This window comes from Typopeltis vanoorti, chromosome 13, assembly GCF_054136105.1.
Source record: "Typopeltis vanoorti isolate ZY-2024b chromosome 13, IOZ_Tvanoo_1.0, whole genome shotgun sequence".
In the NCBI taxonomy this organism is placed as follows: Eukaryota; Metazoa; Arthropoda; class Arachnida; order Uropygi; family Thelyphonidae; genus Typopeltis; species Typopeltis vanoorti.
Window position 1 is genome coordinate 107,576,574 of NC_143561.1, and position 17,299 is coordinate 107,593,872.

At 35.9% G+C, this 17,299-nt stretch overlaps 1 protein-coding gene across 1 annotated transcript in view; it reads left to right on the plus strand.

Annotated features, from left to right (window-relative positions):
- The window catches only part of LOC150100445 (voltage-gated inwardly rectifying potassium channel KCNH6-like), a 477,512-nt gene that overhangs the window by 451,254 nt on the left and 8,959 nt on the right, over positions 1 to 17,299 (plus strand). The window contains exons 12-15 of the mRNA XM_090402922.1: positions 7,742 to 7,969; positions 9,091 to 9,321; positions 9,571 to 9,949; positions 15,488 to 15,838. Of these exons, the coding sequence (XP_090259048.1) occupies positions 7,742 to 7,969; positions 9,091 to 9,321; positions 9,571 to 9,949; positions 15,488 to 15,838 (1,189 nt within the window). The remainder of the gene's footprint in view (positions 1 to 7,741; positions 7,970 to 9,090; positions 9,322 to 9,570; positions 9,950 to 15,487; positions 15,839 to 17,299) is intronic.

Consider the following 17,299-nt stretch of genomic DNA (forward strand, 5'->3'; position numbering starts at 1 on the left):
CCCCCCCCGATTAAATCCTGAGTGCACCACTGAAAGATACCATTGGGAAATGGATTGGCAACATCAAGAGTATAAGTGGTCTGAACTCTACAGAAATTTAACTAACTTGGCTGCTAATAGATTGGTCTAGGAAGCTATTGTTTGAAGTAACCTCATTCCATTTTAGAGACAGATGGGGAGGATGATGAAACGTTGATAGAGTTGTAAGAATGACCATGGTGATCATAAGCAATTTAAAATGCCATTCTTGATAAGTCATGTTATAATATATCTTCCCAGGTGGCATTATAATCTACTGAAGTAACTACCATGTGAACTCAAATCTTTTATATATTTACCCCCCCCCCCCCAGAATTACCTGCTATAGCTTGGCCATTAATAGTTTTTGAAATATATTATTATTATATTATTATTAAAACAAACTTTTCTTGTATTTTTTTAAGCTTGAGTGCAGACATATTCGAGATCTTTCATAGCTGAATAAAAGGCCACTCAAAATTTGTAGTTGTCAATCCAATAGTGTTAATTCACATATAATAAAGTACTAAACAAACAGATATTTGTCTTAATGCAAGAGATAACATGATATCTGAAAGCTTCTGCAGTTGCTAGTGACGGATTAATTTCTGAAACATGCATATAAAAATCAAATGTTTTTTTGTAAAGGAAAATATATATATATATATTGTTATATCATTTCTAAATCAGCAAAAACATTTTTGATACACAAGTTTGCATTCACAATATCTCCTTCCAAAATTATAGAATTATTGTATTTAATGAATTTTTGTGGTTACCTTCAATGAAAAACAGACTACAGAGGTTAAAAATTTTTGGATCCACACATAGCTTGGAGTCTTCCACTGATTGAATAGAGTTGGCTTTGCAAACTTGGCAGTCATTACATGTAGTGCTTCCAATTTGTTTTGAAGATGAACAAACAGATACTGATTTCCATATATAGATTCCTTTCTCAGTCATTCAGTTGGCAGTTGCCTATTGGATTTTAACTTAATCATTTCTATCCATACGGTGGAATTTAGGAAATATTTATAGCATTACACAGAAATTTAAAAAATTTATAAATTTGAAAAATATGCACCAAAAATATATGAAATCAAAAGCATTATAGCACTACAAAAATATTTTATCAGGGATTTTTAGGGATATGTTTAGTTTTGTTACAAATAATTAATAAATATTAACAATTTGTGAAATTGCTGAGCACATGAGATTTACTATTATACCAGTTATCTGATTACATTTATTAGATAACAGCCTCCTTAGCTCATTCAGCAATGACAATACCATTGGATTGGAAAGACCTGATTTGGAATCACACTAGCACACAGCATAGAAAAACTCAAAACTAGGAAAGCACCTGGCGTTGATCAGATACATGCAGAATTCTTAAAAGCAGGAAAGGAACAACTTGGAACCATTAAAAACATTATTTGAAAGGATCTACAAAAAATGAAGCAGTGCCTACCGATTGGACCAAATCAGTCATAACTCCTATATACAAAAAAGGAGATAAAACAGAATGCAATAATTACAGAGGCATTAGCCTCCTCAGTATTCCAAGTAAGGTTTTTATGAAAGTACTCCAAAAACAAATTAAGCCATATATAGAACTGGCACTAGGAGAAGAACAAGCTGGTTTCAGACCAGGGCAAAGCACAATTGATCAACTATTCACCTTAAGACAGCTTATAGAAAAGACACTAGAGTACAACCAAAGTTGCTACAAAATTTCATAGACTTTCGTCAGGCATTTGATTCCATCCGTAGAAGATAACTGTGGAAACTATGGAATTCCCAACAAAACCATAAGAATAATAAGAATCTATATGAGAAATCTGAAAGTGCAGTACGAATAGAGGATACACAGAGCGCGGAGTAAGACAGGGATGCAATCTGTCACCAGACCTGTTCAATCTCACACTGGAAGAAGCAACCAATAAGGCCTTAAACAATGAAGACTCTGGAATCAAAATATATGGGAAAAATGTGATCAATTTTAAAATTTGCAGACAACATTGCATTACTTGCAAGCACAGAAGAAAATCTACAGCTAATTTCTGATAAAATAAAGGAGGAGAGTATAAAATCTGGATTAAACATAAATATAGAAAAAAAAACAAAAATTATGCAAATAGGAACAAGAAGCACCAATCTGAAAATTGAAATTGATAGTAAAAATCTAGAGCAGGCAGAAAACTTCACCTATCTTGGAGGAGTTATTGAGTACAATGGTGAAATTATAAAAGATATAAACAGACGAATCAGTCAAGCATCCCAAACTTTTGGATGACTTAATAAAATATGGAAGTCAAGAAACATCAAACAAATAACAAAAGTAAGAATCTATGAAACCATGGTCCTCCCAATACTCCTCTCAGGAAGTGAATGCTGGAATCTCAAAAAGGCTGAAGAGAAAAAATTATTAGTTACTGAAATGGGTTGGCTAAGAAGATTACTTGGAGTATCTCTGCTGGATCGACTAAGAAACGAAGACATAAGGAAACGACTAAAACAAGAAATAACAATAATAGACAAAATCCAAGAAAGAAGACTGCGATGGTTTGGCCATGTGACCAAATCATCGCAGTGGTTTGGTCACATGGCCAAATGGGAACAGAAAGATTACCATCTAAAGCCCTGAATACAACAATGGAAGGTAAAAGATCCAAAGGACGGCCCAGAATCAGATGGATAGACAAAATAAAAGAGGACCTGAAAACCAAATCACAACAAGCGACACCAAAATGGACAGAATTGTTCGGACTCTCCTGGGACAGACAGAAGTGGAAAGTGTTCATTCAGCCTCATCATCATCCACATAGATGATGGAAGAGAGAAGAAGAAGAAAAACAATTTGTTAAATTGCTGAACACATGAGATCTAATATTATACCAGTTATCTTGATTACATTTATTAGATAACATCCTCCTTAGCTCATTCAGCAATGACGATACCATTGGATTGGAAAGACCTGATTTGGAATCACATTTATAAGTGAAGAATCTTTATAAGAACTTTCCAAATAAAGATGAGTTAATCACTCTCCTACAGAGGTAGCAGAAATTTTCTGTCCCACAAAACAGGCACACTGGCAAGAAAACACACAAACATATTTTTGCGGTTGATGAGTCTGTAGAAACCTTATGAGATGATTTAGTGTGTAGAGTAGTTGGGCATGATTAATCTTGGAATTCCCTGAGAGTGCCATACAATAATAATTTGAATGTTTCATTATTATTATTCACACGAGATTTCATTGGAGTCAAAAGACTCATAGCGAGAAGAACAAACTCGCACAGAGTTCATCAAATCATGCTTTAAACTCATTCAAGATGTCTGCATTCAATTACAAACTGGCAATGTATTCCCCTCATCAATTACTCTGCATGCAAAGAACCATCTCATACCTTATACAGTTTCCAAGGATGGCTTCTTGTCTTACTCCCATCTCCCATTTCATGAAACCTGGTAACTTATGTATTATTCATCCTTTCTTTTAGGCTTACACGGTGATCCGAATGCATTTTTGAATATTATGGAGACATCTACCGTGTTTGAATAAAAACTTTAGTTTAATATAACTAAAATCTACATTCGACGTTTCGACCTTTATGTCAAGGTCATCTTCTGGAGCATACAACTATACACAAGAAACAAGCTATACTACAATCAAACTGGTTTGTTAAAGACACTGACCAACCGCTACAACAATTGTTGGCCTGACCTCTGGTGAAAAAAAATGAAATAAAATAAAATTTAAAAAAAAAAAAATTATACATCAATGCTAGAGTCCTATTATTAGTGTTGTCTACTATATACTAACATAATTCCAGCCAGTTGGTATGGAATGGTTTCTAATACTAGCTAAGAATTGGCTAGAGTCCTGACTTATGCTGGATCTTTCATATTAGGTAGGCTGAATGTGTGCCATCCAGATCCTTGGAATTTTCATGCCATCTTTGTTGTTGATATTTGGGTGGTTTATCAGGATTTTGCAGGATTCCTTAAATTTCCTTTCGTACCAGGTTTTTGTGCGGTGTAAGGAGCACGTGCTTTTCCAGTTGATTTGGTGTAAGGTGTTGAGTGCGTGGTCTGAGAGGCCTGCTTCACCATAATGGTTATATTTAATGTGTCTAATGTGTTCTTTCTTGCGTATAGGGATTGTTCGTCCTGTTTCACCAATGTACGGTAAGTTACAGGTGCAGCGGATGCAATAGACTCCAGGATGTGCTAATGGGAGGAGAGGATCCTTAGAGGAGTTGAATATGGTTTTAAGTTTAGTGGGTGGTTTAAAGGTGGCATTGAGGTTATAATGTTGTAGGATTCTTCTGTTAATTTTTTCTGATAACCCTTTAATGTATGAGATGGCTATGGTTTTACTGTAATCTAGATTCATTTTTGTTGTAGTTTTATAGAGTATTTTATTAATAGTATTTTTGTTATAGCCATTATTTATGAATGTGTCACTAATGATTTTTAGTTCTTGTTGCAGGGCTTGCTGGTTAGAGCAAATAGTTGTGGCTCTGTTTTTAAGGGTGTTAATGACTCCATATATATATATATATATATATATATTTTTTTTTTTTTTTTTTCACCAGAGGTCAGGCCAACAATTGTTGTAGTGCTTGGTCAGTGTCTTTAACAAACCAGTTTGATTGTAGTATAGCTTGTTTCCTGTGTATAGTTGTATGCTCCAGAAGATGACCTTGACATAAAGGTCGAAACGTTGAATGTAGATTTTAGTTATATTAAACTAAAGTTTTTATTCAAACACGGTAGTTGTCTCCATAATATTCAAAAATGCATATGTATTATTCATATTCCCTCTCATCCTCATAAGGCAGTGCAAATTGCACATTTTCGATCTATCTTCATACCCCACATACCAGCTTAGTCAATCTTCAGAGGATCCTTTCTAATATATTCTCATCCTGAAGAAAACCATCACACCCAAATATCTCATTCCTTGCCCACTAAATGTCAGAACCTTGCACTTTGTAACATTAAACTGGTAATTTCATTCGCTTGTCTACTCATACATTCTGTTCAAATACTCTTGCAAGACTATGACTCTTTATCCCTAGCTTCTCTCCCAATTTTGCAACTGCAAACAGCTACATCATTAATAGCAGTGTAGCAGCATTAATCATTCAGGATCCCATTTCCCCATTCACAACTTGCTAATACCCATGGCAATCTATCAAAGGCTTTGCTAAATTCAAGTATGCCACTGCATATGCATCTCTCTTCTCTAATGCATTCATCTTGTTGTAGTACATATGTATATTGGAAAAACATGACCTCCCTTTTAACAAACTCATGCTGACCATCACCAAAAATACTGCTATCAACCCACTTCTGTATCCTAGCTCTATCCATCACCTTAGCCACAATTCCAGACATAGCTTGGCCTATAAATGTGGCATCACCTCATCACCTTTGTGAAGTGAAACTATTTTACTATTCCCACTCCATTTGGACTTATGCTGTTACATGGCTGAAACATTCTCTTAAGACACACATTTGATGCCTTATCAATATCAACTCTTAATTCCTTAATTCCTTGCATACTTCTTGCAAGCTTACCAACAGTACATCTTCTCCAATTTTCTTCTACACCCATGCTTCTCATAATGTCAAGCTAAAATGACAATAAAATAACCCTGCTGAATTGCTCACTGAATACCTCAATTACATACTCTCCAGTAGTTAGGAATCTAGCATCTTTATCCATTAACATCATTTTTCCATAATAATTCTTACTTCTTCTTCCATACTGAAAGAGCTTTGTAGGATTTTCCATGACCTGATTTGCTAATTTCTGCTCATATTGCATTTTGTTGTCCTTATCAACTGAATCACTTTAATGGCCCACTCTTTGTACTCTTTGCAAGTGATTATTACCATTGCTCATGTTTTGCTTTCAGAGCTATAGCTTTCAGCAGTCACCTAAGGTTCATAATCACCAGCACTGTAGCTGCACAAATTCTTTCTTCACAGAAGTCTTTATATAACTGGCCACCATCCAGGTGATCAATCTCACTAACTAGCGGGAGAAGCAACACCCCATTCATAAACACATCCTCTGATGTGATGAGATTTAAGATACAATTTGTGAGTGTCCTCCATTACTTACTGTCTAAAACAGTTTCCCCTTCACTAAAGAAATTCATTTTCCTTATTCTCATATTCCATTTCTTCATTTCAATGTAGATTCAAGTTGCATGTACATTTCTTACTACCACCTTCCACAACTTATTGCAACATTCAACTAAATATCTCTTCCTGTCAACCTGACATTGCTGACTTAAAACCACTACCACTGTTCCCCCCCCCCCTTTGTACAGATATAATTCCCCTGCTATCATCAATAGCACTTCCCATTTCTTCTTGTCTTTTTTTATCCTATGAAAACGTTATTCCTCCATTTCCATTATGATATAATCCTTGTCCAACTATGTCATATTCATAGGATATGAATGCAACATAGTTGGACAAGCGTCACTGTTTGAGAATATACTCAAACATTTAAACAATTTTGTCTCCTTATTTGTAAATAAACACAACAATTTACTTTTAGCTCTATATCCAGTCTTACCTATGCCACCTCTCAGCTGTGATTTCTCACCTATATCTCCCCTATATCTCCTCAACTGCTCCCCTTACATCTATCCATCTCATTAATATGCTGACCATCTTCATACTTACATTCACTACTGCTTACAACATCCACTCTCCTTATGCCATGTTTCCCTGGTCATCTTGTTTATTAACTCATGCTACTATCATGTTTAGTACCTCCTGCTACTGTTTTCTATTTACAAGCACTTCAGTTTCACCTGTTTCACTTTCCTGATATTTCACATTGTCTCTTACTTACTCTGATTTCTTGTTTACATCACCCATTACATTTTCTTCTAACAACACTCTCTCTCTACTTGATCCACACCTCACTTAAATGTAATCCATAACTTTTGTTCAATTCCATCCTTCCCTTGAATGTATACCACACATTCACAAATCCCTTGTACCCCTTTCTTCTCACACAGCTCTGCTAACATACTTTTCATGATTCTTGCTTGCCATCTCAACTCATCAATATCATATCTTAGCAACACAAAAACAACCTTTCCTACCATGCTGTTATTTTTCATTTTCCTCAATAACCTCCTGATATCCATTCTCACAATCACCTCTATAGCTCTATATAACAGCACAGGAATTTTGTAATCATCATTTCATTCTCCCTCCTGAAAAACAGACCTTGTGAATCTGCTCATCTGTTACAATTTTAATGACATATCCATACATCACTTCTTTTTCTCTACTTTCCATCATTCTATTCTTTTGCAATCTTTTATTCTCATCTGCTAAATATCTAATCTCAGTATAATATAGCTCATATCATATCTCATCCTGATCGACACATTTTTTAAATCTTGCATCCCAGAAATCACACTGGCTTTCACTCCTGCATTCTTGCTTGCTTTTGTTCTGTCACTCATCCTCTGTCGTCCACAATCTCACTTGCTTTCGTTTGTCAATCTCTTTTGAAGTTACATTCTTAACACTTGTTTCTAAAGGACGACTGAGAAAATATATATTCTAGCTAATACTTTATAAACTTTTCAGTTTAGTGAACAAGGAGTTAATTGATTTTTATTTAATTACTTTTCTTAATGCTGTATATTAAATTAATCAAAATGTTTTCCTTTAGAGGATCCTCGAATCTATGCTTACCAGTATCCCCGAGCCCGCCGGAAAAGGAAACCTCAGAAAATGATATCTAGTGATGATGAAGAAGATGAAGGACGTGGATATAGTGGCACAGGAATTTTGGAATTTTCACCTGCAAAAGCTGGTCAAGATGTGACACCTGCTAATTTAGAGTTCGAAGATAGAACGAATTCTAAACAGCGACCTGGAACACTTCAGTCTCTAGCAGGTAAAAAACTCTCTCTGGTATAATTTGTCGTTAAGCATACCTTCTACATTAATGCAATTCAAATCATATATTCAAATCACTTACTCATTTTGGCATGTTACCAATTTAGCTATTGTTAGAGATCATTTTATCAGCCTGTTTCTTTTCTTTTTTTTTTCTCCTTAGAAACTTGCGTTTTTAACTGGTATTATTATTTTACACAGTAATAAACTTAAGTTAGGGCATGGGATCATGAAATGGTATTTCAGGAAGAGGTGCTTAGAGATCACTCATAAGAATCTCTAGGAGTTTTTATACCTGTTTTTATATATTTTAGAGGCACATCAACTTTTTTCCCTCCTTCAGCTTCGGTCTTTAGGTTCGTTGGGTCTTCATTGGGAAGCTGCTGTCCATATCTATAGAACAGCTCTGTTACATCTTTAGCTGTAAACTTGTCCAATTCTGTCATTTTCCACCAGCCTTCTAATATCTTCAACAATTCTCTCCACTAGCTCTAATCCTGTGAATATAGTGTAAACTTATTCCAGAATTTGTGCACAATATTCCATTCAAGCAGTTTACTGCTGCATGGTTATTAATACCCTTTCAAAATGTCTAATGAGTCCCAATAATCCTTGATAGTTTTGTCTCACCTGCTCAAAACTTTCACCATTTCTATAGGCTTTAAAAGTTGCTAGTACCCTTAGGTCAATTGGTTGGAAAACATATGGTGTTTAACTGCATGTAAATGATATTGGCATCCAACTCTCATCTCCAATTGTCTGTGCTATTTCTTTACATCCTATTTTGTTTACAGTTGCTCATTTTTGAATTTTTTTTTTTTTTTTAATATTTTTTGCCTTTTGGTTTCAAAAATATTATTATTGCAAATCGGCAGTGTCACGTACTTGGATGATTAAGTGTGCACTCCCATGATTGAGTCTTTGGACTCCTTGGAAGTGTCATAATAATAAACCAAGGACTACCTGTATGTGCAACTAAATATAATATTCAAATATCCTTAAAAAAAAACATATTCAAAGAATCTTTTCTTGTATCCTGCAAACAGATTTATTCATCAGTATTTACTCAGGTTGATTTCTCATTAATGGCCAATTTCTCTACGTATTTCTTCCCTGAAGGAGCTATATCTAGTGTTACCAACCTTACAAGTGCTGTATTCAGTGGAAGTGGAACTATGAGATCTCGGTCTCCCAGTCCTTCAAGGAGAATTGAAGAAGGGGGAAAAGAGGATGACAGACCAGATTCCAGACAAACCAGGTCACGATCATCAGTATCAAGGTCATTATCTTCATCAGCAGACATCATTGAATCAAAGGAGAAGACACCCCTTTTGGATGCTGCAGAGCCAAGTGAGTGTTCATTGCTTTGCAGTTTTTTCCATCCTTTCAAACTTCATAATCATTATTCGTTTACCATTGTATATTAAGTTGTAAAATTTGTTCTTTTCACTTTTTCATAAAAAATTTATTTGTACATTTAAAAACATTTGAATATTCTATAAATATATATATGTATGTATGTAAGTCTATTCATCAGCTTATTCGTATAGCTTTATGACATTTAAAACAACTGGTTATATAAGGATTTTTATTTTTTAGTATCAGAAGCGGGATCTATAACGGCATCATCTATCTCCTGCAAAGCTGTGGTACCAAGTTCACTTGAGGGCACCAGTAGGCAAGATGCTCCTTCTACTTCTACCTCTCAACCTCTTCTAGATGGCAGTGGAGATACGGGTCAAAGATCGAAGTCAGGACCAGGTCGACTGACCTCTGGTACTAGCAGCTCTTCCGCCCCACGCACATCCAGTAGCATGCCAAAATCCAGTTCCTCTATGACTATTCCATTATCATGTACCTCCAGTAATGGGCAAACTCCTGGAGACGAAGTTTCGTCCCCTGAACAGCAGTCAATGCCTCTTCAGGACACTTGCCAAGACTTCTATGCATTAGAAACAAGGATAGATAACCTAAGCAGGTAAGGTGTGTGCAAGAGTGATTTTGTTAATTATTATTATCACAGGCTCACTAATTATGTATGCAATACCTATCATGTCTCTCCTTAAACTCATTTTCTATTACAGCATTCACACCTACATCTGGAAAATCCATTTTTAAGCAGCAAATCGAGTCCTCATACTCTTACTAACAACATGCTTACCTAGCTTCCAGAGGTGATTCATAGTTCTCTCCTACTCATCATGTATTGAAAAATTTCTTTTTCATCAATCTTACAGAGAACCCATTTAACAACTTGTCTATCATGTCTCCTCCATGCTGCCTGCTAACTAAACTTTGCAATCCACATGCCTTCGACCTGTCCTTGTAGGAAATATTCCCCAGACTTGTCACCATCTTGGTCACTCATTGTGACCAAATCTGTGCATAGTGAAGATGCAGCAATCTCAGAGCTTTAGAAAGAGAGCGAGAGATAATAAGGAGGTTATCTCTACTTGTCAATATGTTCCTCAACATCCAAGTAATCCTTTTAGACTATTTTGGACCTTTGCAATATACCCTCTGAACTTCAACTCCTTGTTTCTTTTCTTTCTTTTCTGACTAGCTTATATGTCTCAATCATATCCTTCCTATTCACAAGGCTGCAATTTACATTCTCCCAATTGTCCTCGCATTCCAAACACCACTGACCACCTTTGTGAATCTCTTCCCTGGACACTCTCCAATATGTCCTCGTCACCATGAAAACCCAGCAACCAACTCTGTGCACAATAATCCATATGAGGCCTGATTAAAGCCTTATACAGTGGCATCATAACCTCTCTATTTCTGCATGTTAGGGTCCTCTGCATCATTGCCATCTTCACAACTTGTGCACTGTGGCCCCTGAATTTCAGGTTCTTGTCCACCATCACTCCTAAATCTCTCATCTCCTCTACTGCTTTTAAAGTTTCCCCACCAAGTGTATGTTTTGCATCCCATCATTGCTTACCAAATCTCAAAACCTTACACTTTGCAACATTGAACTGATAGTTCCACTTACCTGCCCATTCATGCAATTTATTCAAGTCCTCTTGTAAGGCCATAACATCTGCTTGACTCTACATTGCTCTGGCCAGTTTTGCATCATTTTCAAACAGCTGCATATCACTAGTTAAACCCATCCCAATATAATTAATATACAAAATGAACGACAATGGTTCTAAAACTGCCGTCTTTCGGGATACTGCACTCCATATACAACTTTCTGATACCTATCTTATAGCCAGTCACTGATCCAACTCAGAAGTGTGTTATCCAATCCCATCTGTTTCAATTTATTTAAGAGCTTGTCATGTGGCAGTCTATCAAAAGCTTTTGCAAAATCTAAGTACATACACCACTGTATTTGCATCTCCCCTGTCCAAGATATTTGTCACCTTGCTATAGTACATAAGTAAGTTAGTGAAACATGATCTTCCTTTAACAAACCCATGCTGGTAACCACAGAGAATACTGCTTTTATCAACCCATTTCTGTATCCTACTTCTCACCAATCTCTCCAGTACCTTCACCACAACTCAAGATATACAGATTGGCCTATGATTTGAAACTACAGCCTTATCACCACCCTTATACAGTGGAACAATTTCACCCTCTTTCCACTCCCTTGAAACCTGTGCTGTTGCAAGACTCATTAAACAGTCATGCTACTGCCAATTCCCTAGAGCTTAAAAAGTTCCCTTAAGATGCATGGTGATATGTCATCAAATCCTATCACCTTATTGACACCAAGTTTATTTATTTCCTCAAATACCTCCTGCTCACTCACAATTAAGCTATTCTCTCCTATGTGCTGTACACGTAAGTTCCTCATGATTCCATCCTGATCAGCATGAAACATCTTTATAAATTGATCACTGAATACCTCAACAATGTTTTCTGCAGCAGTTACCATTCTACCACTTTCATCCATTAACATCATCTTACTGTGATTATCCTTCCTTCTACTTGCCCCATATATAAAAAAAACTCTGTAAGGGTTTTCTTCACCTGATTTGCCAATTTCTACTCATACTGCACTTTTGTTTTCCTTATTAACTGAGTCACTCTCCTGGCTTGTTCTTTATACTCTTCATGTAACCAGTTATTGCCATTATTCATCTTGTACTTCCTCCAAAGTATTTTCTTTTTCCAGATTTCATGCTTAAGCTCCACATTCATCCATTTTACACCTACCTTATTCTGCCTTTTGGCCTTCAGAATACATTCACACATTGATACTGTTATGTATTTCTTTGTCAATTCCCATGCCGAATTTATTTCCTTACCGCTCAACTCCTCATTCCATGTTATAGTTCCAAGCTGTCTCCTAAGCTTGTCATAATCACCAGCCTTATAATTCCACATATATCTTTTCCCTGTAGCCATCTGACTGTTTATAAAATTAAAAAATCAGAATGTAGATTCAAAGCAGTGCTGAGTTTAAACAATGCTGGATGATGCCACGTTCTGTTGTTCACGATCATAATATATGAGGTCTGAAGGTATATTTTTTATCAAAGCTGAACAAACTTGGTGTAGAATTAAGCCTTCGTTTTTATTGCATTGTGTTGGAATTCTAAACATGTTTGCAGCTTGTGAGATGAATGTAGGAGGTGTGTGGAGGATTTTTTGATAGTCTTGGGTTCATAACCATTTTTTTCGAGGATCTGTGTTAAATATTCCAATTCTTTACCGCTCAACTCCTCATTCCATGTTATAGCTCCAAGCTGTCTCCTAAGCTTGTCATAATCACCAGCCTTATAATTCCACATATATCCTGTAGCCATCTGACTGTTTATAAAAATAGAATGCAGATTCAAAGCAGTGCTAAGTTTAAACAATGCTGGATGATGCCACGTTCTGTTGTTCACGATCATAATGTCCGAGGTATATTTTTTATCAAAGCTGACCAAACTTGGTGTAGAATTCCAACACAATGCAATAGAATTTATTGCATGGTGTGGGAATTCTAAGCATGTTTGCAGCTTCTTTAAATTTCCTTATGTAACAGTTTTTTTCTATATAAAACATGTTTGTTGTCTGCCAGAGTACATTGCGGCCAGTGGAAGTGGTATGGAAAGCTAGACCTGATTTGTGTTCTCTTCTGTTTTGTACATCCTTTTGGTGTTCGTTCATGCATATTTCCCCAGATCTTCCTGCCTGTCTTACGTAGCAGATGCCGCAAGAACAATAAATTTTATAAACACCTGGTTTTTTTAAAGGATGATGTGGAGGTTTCGGGGGATATAGAAATCTTGAAATTTTTTCCAGTGGCAGAAAGGCTACTTTGATGTTATGTTATGTTTGTTTAGTAATTTAGCCATCTTATCTGTAGCATTCTTGATATATAGAAGCGTGATGGCGTTTTTGAAATCTTATTCTGTGGGATGCTTGTAGGAGGTGTGTAGAGGATTTTTTTGATAGTCTTGGGTTCATAACCATTTTTTTTTTGAGGATCTGTGTTAAATATTCCAATTCTTCATTTCTCTGTTTTTCTGTGCTGGAAATATTATAAGATCTGTCTCTCAAGGTTTTTATTAGACCTATTTTTTGCGAAGGGTGGTGGTGTGAGGCCGCATTAAGAAATCTTTCTGTGTTAGTGGGTTTTCTATATATTGAGAAAGAAAGTTTATTATCTTTTTCATTGACTGATAATAGGATGTCAAGAAAAGGAAGTTTTCTAAATTCTTCTTGTTCTAAAGTAAATTTTATATTCTTATGTAAATTATTCAGGTAATTTTTGAAAGCAATGAGTTAATCTGTTGTTCCTGGCCAAATGATGAAAATATCTTCTACATAGCATAGCCAAATTTTTGGTTCTTTATGATAATTGATTAAAACATTATTTTCAAATTTTTCCATAAATAGGTTAGCTAAAGCCGGAGAGAGGGAAGAGCCCATAGCCAATGCTTCTTTTTGTTCCCAAAATTTGTCTTGATACATGAAAAAAGTATTATTTATACAATATTTAAAAAGATCTACGATGTCCGGAGGAAAGAGGTCTTCAAGGAGATTCACAGTTTTGTTTCTTGGAACATTTGTAAATAGGCTGATAACGTCCAAACTTGCTAAGATGTTTGAAGGTCCAATGTAAATATCTTTTACCATCTTGATGAAAGATGTTTTTCCTGTGTGAGGTAAAATAATGTTAGTGAGATGTTTTGCTAAATTAGAGGCTAGAGAGTCTCTTCCATCCACTATCGGTCTTAAAGGAATACCTATCTTATGTATTTTTGATACACCATAAATTCTTGGAACTAATAGGTGTTTTGATGAAGTGTTTCAGCAATATCAAGGCAACTGGACATGCCATGCTCAACTGTGTTGAAAATTCTGCATCAAATATTGAGGTTTTTCCCCTATAAGATACTCAAGCTTTGCTTCATGGTGATGTGGAAACTCGACTGTAGTTTCCACATCAGGTTTTGTGGTGGTGTGACAAGGCACGTTTTTATCTGAACAGTAGTGTTAACTCACACAATTGCTGTATTTGGGCTGCGAATAATCTCGTGTTCAGTCAGATCTGTTTACACTCACTGAAAGTCACAGTATGGTTTCACTGCATTGTTTATTATTGGTCCATACTTTTTCCGACAGTACCAGTGATTTGTACTATCTCTGCTGTTAGGCATCAAGTCATGCTGCTCAACTTTGTTGTTCTGCAACTGCAGCAGCAAAGATGCCTTGGCTCTACCATATTCATGCAGGATGGAGCACCACCTTACATTGGACTGCCAGTACAGCAAATGTTATGAAAACTCTTCACAGAACACGGAGTGATTAGTCATGCATTTCCCGCAGCATGTCCACTTGATCTTAACCCCTGTGACTTTTGGTTGTGGGCTATCTGAAACACGTGGTGTATGAAGGACATGTTCCTGATGTAGCAACTTTCAAAAACAGAATAATGCAGCATGTGAGGCAAATCAATGCAGATCTGTTGCATTTCTTAGAACATCTCAAAGGAGGACATATTGAACCACATCTAAGTTATACAAACATGAAAAATAATTTGTTGTGTCTCTTCTAGCTATTACTGTTTAATTAATCCCAAACCACATGCTTATAGCACCAAATATCCCTGGTGGCAGAATTTTGTACTATTTTTAATCTTCTGTAAATAAAAAAAAACCATGTTCCAGAGTGTACTTACACCAATTTGGTTGAATTTTATCCAATATATGTTTCACTACAGGGAACACCTCCTCTTTAATTATGGCCACCCTGTATTTAAACATTTCAATTACATGATAGTTAAAAAATATATTTTTTGCCATGAGTTGCATATGCAATATGCAACTCAAACACAGGACTGCTAGGAATATTTTAAGGGTGTTTCTGAATTCATCAAAAATTCATTCAGGATCCTCTTTTATTCAGAAAGAAATTTATTAATTAACAATACAATAGACATTATACAGTATTTAACAGCTTCCTACTATCTTTACAGTAGTAAGATGTTAATCTATAATGTAAAACTTTTAAATAACTTAAGAATACTTTCATTTTAAAGTCCTTGATCGTTTCTTTATAGACAAATACAAAATGTAGAAGCTAGGCTAACCTCTGATCTTCAGTCCATTGTACAGTTACTTTCACAAGTAGTCCAAGCCAATTCTCTCCCAGGCCTTCCCATCGGAGTACCACTCTCAATGGAACCCACCCCTCCATCGCCTCATGATACAGCTACAACAGCAATTCCACCACCACCTCCTCCACCACCTTCACCACCAGAAGTTACTCTTCGATCACAGTCCGTACAGCTCCCTCCAATTGATCGAACAAGAAGTAGACTCTACAGGCGAGCATTTAGTGTTCAAGCATCATATGCAAGTGGTGATGCTATATTTCAGAGACCTCCATTTCGTGCAATGGAGATTAGCAGGTAAAGCACATAAATTACAATAATTTACTGAAACATACAAACCTAGGATATAAATGACGAATAACAGTGGAGATAATGTATACCCTTGTCTCACACCTGATTTAACCATCTTCCTGTACCTCCTTCAATTCTGACTGCTGATTATAACTCAAATATAGACTAAGTATTGCTTGATATTATGTCCCATTTATACCATGTAACTGCAACATTTTGAACTTCTCCACTATTTGTCTTACAGTGAAAATTTGATCACGACAACCTCTATTTTTCTTGAATCCCACTTGTTCTTCTCCAAGCTTCCCTTCCACAATTTTTCTTAGCCATTTCTCAAGTATACTTGCATAAATCTTAGCAGGAACACTCAGTAGAGAAATTTCTCTGTAATTCTCACATTCAGCTTTATTTTTTTTACAGATGGTACTATGAAAGCTCTACTCTCTGACCAAGCCTTCTGAATTATATGGTATAGCCACTGTAAAACTTTTATACCTCCATGTTATTATTTGGTTGAATATTATCTACTCCTTTCCACATTTCAGATTTTTGATGGTGTCTTCAGTTTTCATATCACCTTTATCATCCTTAATTCCTTTTATAGTACTCTTTCCTCCATTTCTAAGCTTTTTCAATAGGCTCCAGAATATTTTGCCATATTCCTGATGTTTGTTCTCTATGTTCTAACCAAAGTCTTCCCATGACTTGTTTAGCAAGTTTTCCCTAGTGCTTTCTTTCTTACATTTTTCTCCATATTCTCTAAGATCACCTGCTGGCTTCCTTGGCAGGAACTTTCGATAAACAGGATTGCTTGTTTAACTTCCTGAGTTCACCATGGATTTCTGATTTTTCTGTCCTTGCACACAATCTCACCACATTCCTCTCTGACTGAATCTGTCAATGTTTTTTTTTCAAGGTTTGGTTCTTGTTTTCAACCTTTCATTTTTTCTTGAATAGCACTGGTGTGTTTGAGTCTACAATTCACCTCTGAAAGCTGTTCAACTTGGATTTGTTTTAAAACTTTTTTATGCGCTCTTCTTTTCAATATGAAAATCCAGTTTTATGCTACTCAACGTGAACTTGGAAGTGGTGATCACTTCCAATTTGAAATCATCTGTATACTCTTTTGCCCTGAACTAGTGATAAAACATCACTATCAACAATAACATAGTCAGTGAGACTCAAATCTTATTTCTTGCATCTTCTCTCCATGTGCACATTTTTATGTTGGAACACTGTGTTAGTAATAACTAATCCATGTCCTGAACTGAAATACAGCAGGTACTTACCATTATTATTGGCTTTGCTCTTTTCCCAAATTTTCTCACCATCGTTTTCTACTCTGCTGTTTAGATCTTTAATAAGGGATTTTCCTTTTTTGTTGGATCAGCTGTCTCCTCTAAGGCCTAAAAAAATTCCTCAACTACTTCCTTAGTAAAATCTTCTATGGGATCACTGTCCGGTTCT